Consider the following 11070-nt stretch of genomic DNA (forward strand, 5'->3'; position numbering starts at 1 on the left):
TGTCTGTCTTCAGGTTTACATCCCCCCCCAGCCTCTGCCTAGGGAAAGGGCAGTCTTTCCCTGCAGTGGGAACCAAAGCAGCTGTTATCAGTATCCTCTCCCCCGTATGATCCGCACAACTACCCTGTGAGGTATGTTAAGGTTGAAAGTGTGTGAATGGTCCATAATCCCCCAGGCAGCTTTTAAAACATGAACCTGGGACCTGCACACCATCCTCTGAAGCGCTCTCTGTGGCAGTAATGGGGTGACTGCTGGCACCTTTTCCTATCTTTTTTTGCTTTGTGGTATTCTGCTTGCGGTGTGATCTGTCTTCTTTGTGATGTGGCATGATTGTGTTATTGGGTTTGTTTCTTTTGAAGGGGAAGTGATGTGTTGTGAGTGAGGACATATTTTACCTCAGAATACAGTAGGTTCCATATGCAACTGGCAATTCCAACTGCCTTGCGGGGGGGGAGTTTGAGGTAGGGTTGCCAAATAGAAAAATCTTACCGGCGGGGGAGCGTCCTGTCGCTCCGGGAGCCGGCCGGGGATGTGCGCGCGTGTGCGCGAAGCGCGCGCGCGCCTCTGGAGCGTCACCAGAAGTGACGTCACACGCTGGGCGGGGCCACGCCATTTGAGGGGAAAACAAAGAGTTTTCCCTCAAATGGTGTCACCCCGCCCCCAGCATGCGACGTCACATCCGGGTGACGCACACGCGGGGGTGGGGTTTCCCCTGGGCCCCGATTCCGCGGGAGCGGGAATCGGGGCTGAAAACCGGGGGGAATTCCGCCCCCCAGGGGGATTTGGGAACCCTAGTTTGAGGTGTGGAATGGAGTGAAGTCAAATCAGCTTCCATATGCAAAAGACCTTGAAACGCTGGGCGGGACTGTACAAAGCAGACAGTCAACCCAGCCAGCGTCTTCTGACTGACAGTTCTTGCGGCCAAACACTAAAGGTGTGCATTTTGGAACGTTGGAGCCCACTATGGCTTTATATATAAGGGTTATATATGTGTGTGTGTGTGTATAATAGAACAATATCCTAGTGAAGGTGACATGGAAGTCCAATCTCATCAGATCTTGGAAGCTAAGTAGGGTCAGTACTTGGAAGGGAAACTGCCAAGAAAGGCTCTGCAAGCAATGGTAAACCACCCCCGCTTCTCACTTGTCCTGAAGGCCTCTTGCTGGGGTCACCATAAGTCAGCTGTGCCTTGATGGCACTTTAAACACAAATGCACACCAGTAGTCCTTTTAACATTTGCCTACTTGTGCCTAGAATGATCCATTGGAGTCTGCAGAAGGGATTTATGTGTCCAGAATCCTGGTAAATGGGCCTGCTGACAAAACAGATGGTCTGCAAATTAATGACAAGATCATACAGGTAAAAATAATAAAATACATTTAATATGGCATGAAGACATGGATATGTTGTTCCGAAATTGCCTAACAATTTATTGGGCTACTGTTTTACTATTGATATTCTTGCTGATTAGAGAAACAAAATGTTTACCACATGATAAAATACGGTTAAATAAATGTCATATGTCTGCCTGAAAAGTAGAATAAATCGATAAATCAAGCAGAAAGCTTTCCTGGTTTTTGTCTCCCAGGCTATGGAAGATCTATGGATTGACAAATAGTTCTTTGATTCTAAAAATACAGTGATTTTCAACATACATAGTATTTGCTGTAAACAAGTACTTAAAACTTTAGCTGCTGTGCGTGTGATACTTCAAAGCCCTGACTGAAAGGTGATGTTTGGGAATTTCTTTGAACAGCTAAGGATTGCACTTTTCTTTCTGTGTCTGAACCATTTGCTAAGTGTCTGTTTTCTTTTGTAGAAATATAACCTACTAAGAGAGCTGCATTACTGGCTTTTATTATGTCAGTTTTTTTCTGCACACTTTATCACTCTCCTTTTTTTTGACAAGTGAAGGGAATATCAAAAGAAGGAATAAATTTGAAAACATTCAGTGGCCCTACCCTGGCATAGTATATCACTTAACTAGCTGGATACCCGTGCTTCGCTACGGTATTAAGTTCCATAAATCCAGTTATAATACTGATGTGAAATTTGAAATGTGACATTTGTTGTAGGAGTTCTAATGGAGAAGATTGTAGTGTAAGAAATGAAGTGAGACATATGTACTTTTTCTCTCTCTACTGAAGGACCTCTCTCTAGACCACATTGGTGGTTCTGCCCTCAGGTGCTATGATCATCAGGCTGCTTGATGAGCTCACTCTGGAGCAGGCCATATAGAACTGTCCATTTAAGAAGCAGTCGTCTGTTAAGTCAACTCCTGCCACCTTCCACAAAAGTGATGGCCTCTCTACTTGTGGTCCTGGATTGTTTTGCTCATATGGAGACTGTGTTGTTCTGAGCACCTCAGGGTGATCTTGCTGGTAGTTGGCCTGTGCAGCTCAGTGCACTGCAGGAGTACTATGTGCAAATGTCTTTGCACATTCCTAAGTTGCCTCCTCCTTGGAGCGTTGGTGTATCTGGCTGGATGTTTGCCAGGAACTTTCTTGGGGGCAGTAAGAGGTGAGAGGTGTGAGGGGGAGTTGGTGTGAGGAAGTGGTGATGTGGATGCAAAAAATCTCGGCAAAGTGCTGAAGTTAGGGCTAGCAATAAATTGCCTCTGCTCAATTCATATTTAAAATTCAAGTTATGAGTGGTGCCATGAATACTTGAATACATGCTTGCTTTTTATCAAGTGTTTCAAAACTGGATTTAAAATGCTATGTGTTTCATACATGGTCTTTCACAGATGCTTTGCAACTGGGCCATCTGTGGTAGATGGCAGCTCAATGTTCTGTATAAACTAGGGATAAGGCCCATTGTGATAATAAATACAACAATCTCTAGCCAGGCCACCTGGCCACGGCTCCCCTCGTAACTTCCCCCCCCACCCATCCGATTTCTCGGTGGGCCAGGGCACCAGGCCTTGTCACTCCCCCCCCGTCCGAGACCCTGGTGGGCCAGGTTGGTAAGGCTTGTCCGTTCCCCCCTGTTCAAGGCGGCAGGGGGCTAGGGCACCAGGCCTCATTCTCCCCCCCCCCGCCTGAGGCCCCTGTGGGCGAGGCCGTCTGACCTCATTCCTCTCCCCCCTTTGAGGCCTCAGTGGCCCAGGATGCCCGGCCTCATCCCTTCTCTCACCACAGCTTTCCCTGCCCCCATCGGCAGACTCACTGGTGTTTCTCCTCCCCTCCCACCCATTTGTGGCGCCGTCGGGCCAGGGCGCCAGGGCGCCCGGCCTCGTCCCTTCTCTCCCTGCTCCCAGTGGCATTGACTTTGCCAGACTCATGGAGCTCATCATTTCTCCTCCCCCCGTTCGATGCCCCGGTGGGTCAGGCCACCCAGCTTCACCCCCTCCCTCACCATGGCTCTCCCTACCCCCAGCGACAGCTACAGAGTCACCAGCCTCATCCCTTCCCCCTCACCCTCGAGAGCCCAGCGGGCCAGGCTGCCTGGCCTCATCCCTTCCCTCGTGGCGGCTCTCCCCACCCCCAGCGACAGAGTCACTGGAGTGTCTGTCCTCTCAGCTTGGGGGGGCTGGTGAAAATAGGCCAGCGACAGTTAACACACCGCTGGGCAAGAGGTCCCACAGCACCCAGCCCTCCCAGAGTCCTGCCACCGGCCTCAGATGGGCTGGCAATGGCGCCACACCTCCCTCCCCTCCCCTCAGAGTCATGGTGCTGCTGGCTGGGCCGAGTGGAGGCGGCAACAGAGAGGAGTCCATAGCAAGGTAGGCCGCAGCGCTTTTGGCTCATCTCCCTATTCGACCTCCCTCCAGCTGGGGCCCAGCTCACCACAGCCCTTACACGATCGGGCGGCCGCGGGAGGGAGGTGCAAGGAGGCCGCGGCTGGAGTCTGGGGAGGAAGGCGGCGGCAGTGCAGGCCAGGTGGGCTTGGACCAGAGGGTGCCAGCAGGCTACGGCGAGGCCGGCCGGACCCTTCCTCCTGGCTCCCTGCCGCCATTGGGTGAATTGGAAGGTAAAACATGCGTGCTGCCTGCGGCTGGCGGAGGGTTCATCTCGTCCGGCGTCTCCATGTAGACTGAGGGCGGGACGGTGGCAGGGGCCTCTGTGGGTGGTACCCTGCAACACATCCAGCCAACGCAGCCAGCGTGTTCTGAGTGACAGTTCCAGCCGCCAACTGATTTTGCCGCACATCGAATCTTGCCACCCCAAGTCTCTTTTATAATATAAGGAAGGATATGGCAAAGGGTTTTTTTTGGGGGGCGGGGTGTTTCTCAGGAAAGAGTTTTATTTGCTTGCTTGCAAAAATGGCCAGATTGAAGAAACCACCTGCAATTCTATTACTTCTGAGCATGCGCCAAAGGCATTGTCTATCAATTACTTCAGATTTGAAAGGCATGTAGACCTTAAAGAGTTAAATATTAAACGGGATGAATCTTGCCACTTGAGTTCAATATTGTTTTTCAAATCACAAATGTTTCTGAATTTTTTGTTCTAGATTTTCATAGTATGAAGAAAATCCCTAAATGAGATTATGTGTAGTCTTATGCAGCATTCTGTGTAAATAAATATTATATATAACATAATATACCAGTAAAGCTATATGGACCCACCAGACCACTCTGGTCATATTCGGAGGCACTGTTTTGCATACCCCCACTGTCTGAAGCTGAATGGGTGGTAACTCAAGAAATGCCTTCTTGGTCATGATGCTGAAACTTTGGACTTCTCTCCCCAGAGGGATTCAATTATCTGTATCCCTCTGTCATTTCTGCCAGTGGGAGAAGTTGACTTCTTTGTTTGGTTTGACATTCCCTCACTAATTCTTATTATTCCTCTTCCATGTTTGTGTTTTTGTGTATTTTATTTAATTGTTTTAATATTTTATGTTTGTATTTTAAATGCTTTTTATGTCCCAAATGTTTTAATGTTCTGTCTTAAGGTGGCATAGAAATGGGTGGAAAGGTGGCATAGAAATGTTTCAAATAATTAATAATGATAGTTGTGCCTTAAACTAAAATGTATTAGTGGTCTCCCATAGCATAATATACTTTTCCACCTCCTCTGGTAAAATGCACCCATGTATATATCATATCATCTCTGCAAGTGGAAGTCACAGCTCCATAGACAAATGAAAAAATGATATTAATATTGGCAAGAAGTTGAGCTTTTTCGCACTTTGTTCACTGGAACTTGTGTGTATGAAAATTAATAAGCTTAGTTCTTACAATCTTTTTGCCTTTGTGAATGTAACTCTCTTGGCACTTACTTTTATTTGCCCTTAGTGGCTACTGTCTGGTGACTGTTGCAAGTGATGTTTATTGATGTCTTTCACTTCAAATATATTTGCCATTCTACAGCAGAGTAAATAAAATTTACAGGAAATTTAATTTGGATGTATATAGCATGTCATATCAAAAGTTTTGGGGGTGGTTGGTTTGTATGACCTTTTTGGCATCATCTTTCCACAACTCCATCCTACATGTGACCTTTGAAAGGCTTTATATTATCTCTTTACAATTTGCAATTTTTCTAGTGATTATTTAAAAAGTGGTAGGTTGTTTGGTACATGACTTGTAGGAAGACAGAGTTCTTGTTGTTGCATGCTCCTGTAGTCTAAAATTATTGTAAGAATGTGGGACATTTTCGGCAAACTTAAAGAAGAAACTATATCATTAACATGCAGAGGAGGGAGCTGCTGCAGGTGAGCCTTCTCCCCTGCCCCTGCCTGGCCTCGATGGTGAGGCCCCTGCAGCTCTGAGCGGCCGGGCCTGCCAAACCTTCCCTGCCCTTGACAATGGTGGCGAGGCCCTCGCGAGTCCAAGCCACCGGGCCCGCCAAACCTCCCCCCCACAGCAACAGAGGTGAGGCCTGAGCTCGGCCCGCCCAGCTTTCTCCCTCCCTTCCCCCTCCTAGCGGCGGTGGCGGGGAGGCCTGGTCAGCCTACCAAGCTTCCCCCCCCCCAGCTGCAGCTGCAGCGAGGGCTGAGCGGCTTACAACTGCCGATCGGCCGAGCCTTCTCCCCCCCCCTCCAGTGGCGAGGCAGTTCTCAGAGCGTTCCCTGCGCATGCGCAGGGAATGCTCTTTTACTTTTGGGGGGATTTAAGTATCCCCCCTATAGTTTTTTTTATAGATTTCAGATTTTTATGTACATTTGGGGATTGCCCCAAATGTGCAGGAAAATCTCTCTGCCCCTCAGGTGCCTTCAATGTGCGGATTTAGATATCCGCACGCAGGGGGCACCTTGGCTATTAGTATATAGACAAGTGGAGACGAGCAAGAAACTATCTCATTCGTCACACCTTTGCTTCCTCTCCTCACCTTCTACCTTTCCCACACTATTTCTCCCCTCTGCCCCCCTTTTCTTACTCTCTATTTCTCCTCCATGCATGTGACTTCCTCTCTCTTTCTGACCTGTCATCTTTCTCTTTGTTTTTCTGCCTCCCAACTTCATAACTCTTTCTCTCTATTTCTGCCCCCACCCCATCATTCTTTCTTTCTGCCCCCCTCACCCTCCCAGCCTCCTTCTGCTTCCTCCCTCACTCCGCAGAGCAGCAGCAGTGGTGGCAGTACTCCTAGCCACCCACCTGCTTCCTCTCCCCCCACAGCAGCAGTGGCAGTGGTCTGGGAAATTCCTGATCTACAGAGATCAATTCACCTTAGGGCTGCCAGCTCCAGGTTGGGAAATTCCTGGATATTTGGGGGTGGAGCCTTGGGACAGTGAGGCTTGGGGTGGCAAGCAGAATCAGCAGGGTATGATGCCATAGACTCAACCCTCCAAAACAGCCATTTTATCCTGGGTTTCCACAGTGGGGACCAAAGCAGCTTTCATTATTCCCTCCTCCTTTATTATCTGCACAACAACCCTGTGAGGTTGGTTAGGCTGAAATATGTGACTGGTCCAAAATCACGCAGTCAGCTTCCACTGCAAGATGGGGATCTGAACCTGGGTCTTGCAGACCCTACTTTGTAGCTCTAACTGCGGCACCTCACTGGCTTTAATAGGGTGGCTGCTGATGAACGGTAGCAAGCAGCCGAGGCTAGGTGAGTCATGCAAATCAGGGGGGACCTGGCAACCCTAGACTACTGCCAGGCCTAAAATTGCCAACCTCCAAATGGGACCTGGAGACCCCCCAGAATTACAACTGGACTCTAGACAGCAGAGGTCTGTCTCCCTGCAGAAAATGGCTGCTTTGGAGAGTGGACTCTGTAGCATTATACCCAGCTGAGGCCTCACCCTTCCCAAACCCAGCCCTCCTTAGAGTCCACCACAAAAGCTCTAGAAATCCCCCAGCCTGGCACTGGAAACTCTTGTGAGGCCTGGCCCCAAGGCTCCCTCCCTCCCTCCCTGAAAGGCCAAAATAAGACTGGAAAGGGCCCTTCCCCACCCTTTTACTGACAAAGCCAGTTAGAAGCCTCCCCCCAAAAAACATTCTAATCTCTCACTGTTGATGCCTGAAGCAGATCCCTGCAGTGGCCATTTCAAAGGGTTTTGGGGGGAATTCAGCCGTCCCTGAAGGGAAATTTTTAGTTTTTGGATTTTTCTACAAACCCAGGAAGTCTACTGACTATGCAGGAAAAGGTGTTGGGTGAGAGTGAGCCCCCTGTTGGTGGAAATAAGTATCCGCACAGAAAAAGCCCTCTGGCTAATAGAATAAGGATAGGTAACGTGCGGCAGAAGTGGCAGGATCAGTAGCTATTTTTGTTGGAAGCGAAAAGTTAACAAAACTTCCAGACTCAAAAGCAGGAATCATTTGTATGATATCAGTGTCAACCAGTAAGTCAATAGTTAATGTTAAGAAGAATTACAGTACAAAGTTTGTCCAGTGGTGCCTTTAAGACCAATGAAGTTTTATTCAAGGTATAAACTTTCGTGTACATGCACATTTCTTCAGAATTACAATGTAACTGTTACTGTTTTCATGGAAGGATACAATGAAGTTTCTTTGGAAACTGGGCTGATGGCTAAAATCATTATGATGTTGCTGGTCTCTTACTCTACCTAGAGGTGTTGGCACTGCTGAGTTGGGCTTCCCTGTTTCTTCTGACTAAATAGATCAACTGTCACTTTGTAGGTGCCGTAATCTTTCCTTGACATGGAGGGCTTTTGCGCATGAAAAGACTGCAGTGTATAGGCTGTGTATAATGGATGTCAGAAAGATTGTTTCCCCCTTTGCATTGGGCTCAGGTTTAAATCCCCACTGTGCCAATGGAAGCTTTCTAGGTGACCATGGTCCAGTCACCCACACCTAGCTAGCCTATATAACAGGACTGTCGGGAGGATAAATGGAGAAGAAGAGAGAAGAACAATATAAATCGATTTGAATCCCCATTAGGGAGAAAAGCAGATATACATCAAATAAATAAAGGTTAGACATGCAGTGAGTAGAGTGCAAGTGAGAACAGGCAAGGAGGAATTGATGGATTTAACTGAAGAAAGAAGCTGTGTAAAGTGAACGGACAGTTGGGTGTGTTGGAAGTCTTTATTTTGCGTGTGTTGAAAGTCTTTATTTTGCAGAATAAATGCAATTAGAGGAGGAGGGTTCCTTTTGGAGTGTGGGAATATTCAGTTGATGGTGGGAGATCAAATTTTCTTCTACCTTCTTAGTACTGGGCATCAAGGTCTTTGGGCAGTTTAGTTAGTACAGAAAAAATTCCAGGCATATTTTGAGTGATATTTGAATTAGGTAATGGTTCCTGTTTTCTAGAAATTATATTTACATATAATTTTCATATTCAAATAAGTGTTCAAGGGAATCTAATGGGAAGGTGTCACCTGTCCTAAAATTGTCCTAAAATCCCAGCAGCAGCTGTTCAGTCATACTCAGCTTGTTTTGGCTTTCAAAATTGCTCCAGGAATTGGTAATGTGATTTAAAGCTTATCTGTGTAATCACGGGAAGTTGAAAAAATGGAAACTAAAGATTTTGAGGATACCAAATTTTCCATCTGACCCTGCTTTCCTTGATGTTGCCAGATTCCAACCATACTCAGAAATCATACTAGGATACTTTGTGGCCCATCAGCTAGTATCAGTCACAATGGCTGAATAAAATAGATGAACAGGTAAAAAATAATTGCTATCTTTGAGTACAGCTGCACAAATGAGTTAAGTGTAATTATAATATTACTTCCTGAACAAGTGTTGTGCAGCTTTTCCTTTTTACTTATATGGTAGTGGGTTCAATAAAAAGTATGATATGAATATTTTTGCAGCCTGTCTTCCTGTATGCAATTCCACTGAAATTAGTGGAATTTAAATGTAGACATTTAGAATAGGTCCTTTGTTAATATCATATAATGGCACAGTAATAAAGGAATCTTGGGTGATTATTAAACCTTGAGTACCATGAAGCGTTCAATTTTTGACATACTGTGCAAAAGCTCTGGGGTGTAAATAATGACTGCTGTTTTCATCTATGTGAAAGTGTGGGGCTTAATCCTCTCAGTTCTGTGTTGGCTATAGCTGACATAGCAAACCTGAAAAGACAAATGCTGAAAAGCCTGCTCAGGAGACATGATGTAATTTACTCTAGATTTTAAGATGTTGTACTCCTTACATTAACTGGTTACTGGCCTTTGTGCTACACTGTGTCTGTGTCTTTGATCTGTTCACATGCTGTGCAGTTCAGTCTTCAAATGAACAGGTAATAGCTAACTAGGAAAATATGGACTTTTATAACAAATATAACTTCAATATGTCTTTCAGCTTCTGAGGTCAAAGAGAATGAGAAATAGTTCTCATCAGGTCTCCTTTTTTATCCATGTTTGGGCAGTAGGGATGAAGTTAATTATGGTGGGATAATTGCAGACTGCAGCTTGTTTTGAGGATTTTGTTTTACTGTTTTATTTACCAGTATGGTATAGCGGTTAGACTGTATTGGACTAGAATCTCAGACCCTGGTTCAAATTCCCAAATTGCTGGGTGAATGTTGGACCAGTCAGAGACTCTTAGCCTAACTTACCTCATAGGCTTATGCAGGGGTCATTTAGTAGAAAAAGAGCTAGGGAAACTCATTAGCATAACTCATTAGCATATGCCACACCCCCTGACATTACCGGAAGTGTGTCATAAGGCCACACACCCCACCCCCAACAGACTCGGCTGCCGTCGCCGGCCTTGCAGCTGCACTGCCGAGCCCCATGAGGGGCCCGGCGGTGGACCTGCAAGGCTGGCAGGAGTGCGAGGAAGCCCCGCGAAGGCCCTCCCTGGCCCCAGGCAGGCAGGGGTGGGGAGAGGCAGGGAGGAAGCAACTTACCCTCCCTATTCTCCTGCCTCCTCCTGGCTGAATGAGGGCTGGAAGCGGGGCGGCCGGAAGCAGGGGGCGGGGCTTCGTCATGTGCCCCGCCCCCGTACCTCACCCGGGGGAACTGCGATCCCCCGCGATCCCCCCCAAAATGACCTCTGGGCTTATGTGAGGATAAAATGGAGTAGAGAACAATGAAAGGTACTTCAGGTTTCCACTGGGAAGATAAATATTACTACTTTAAAAAAATATCTGTATACTCTTTTCCCCATTTTGTCTCCCTTTTATCTTTCACCAGTTCATTCTTACTATGAGATTGACGTATGGCACACTGCACATGGGCTACAACATATTTCTTATATCAAAGTGTTTCATTGTAGAATTTATGTCAGCTTGGAAGTAGACCTTAGGTATTAAATACTTTATAGGGCTGTTTCTCATAATGCTAATGCTCATTTTTAGAAACTATTGGAAGTGGCTATTCATAACTGCAGAATTCTAGCAGAATACCTGCTGGCTCAGTGACAATGGAACAGCCATCAAAGCCACTGTGACTGGTGTGTTCATTCAAAAAAATAATTACAATGCATTACTATGGTTGCAGTAAAGACTATGATAACTACGGAGCGGCTGTGTAGCTTAGTGACTAAAGCATTGTAATAGGACCAGGGAAAGTTGGATCAAATCCCCATTCATTCATGAAGCTCACTTAGGCCTGTGGTTCTCAACTGGTGGTATGCATGCCACTGGTGGGATGCAGAAGTAGTCTAGGTGGGACATGGGATTTTCATAACAATTATTAAATATTTTTTCTCTTTCCATCTCTATCCCCACTTGAATGTATGACATGCGGTCACCAGCCAACCTT

At 46.6% G+C, this 11070-nt stretch overlaps 1 protein-coding gene across 1 annotated transcript in view; it reads left to right on the top strand.

Moving 5' to 3' along the window:
* Positions 1 to 4470, top strand: part of LOC107107115 (PDZ domain-containing RING finger protein 4-like) — an 11027-nt gene extending 6557 nt beyond the window's left edge. The window contains exons 3-4 of the mRNA XM_015407353.1: positions 1255 to 1359; positions 4456 to 4470. Of these exons, the coding sequence (XP_015262839.1) occupies positions 1255 to 1359; positions 4456 to 4470 (120 nt within the window). The remainder of the gene's footprint in view (positions 1 to 1254; positions 1360 to 4455) is intronic.
* The last annotated feature ends 6600 nt before the right edge of the window (positions 4471 to 11070 follow it).

The sequence above is a fragment of the Gekko japonicus genome, unplaced genomic scaffold (assembly GCF_001447785.1).
Source record: "Gekko japonicus isolate JY-2015 unplaced genomic scaffold, Gekko_japonicus_V1.1 scaffold290, whole genome shotgun sequence".
Lineage (NCBI taxonomy): Eukaryota > Metazoa > Chordata > Lepidosauria > Squamata > Gekkonidae > Gekko > Gekko japonicus.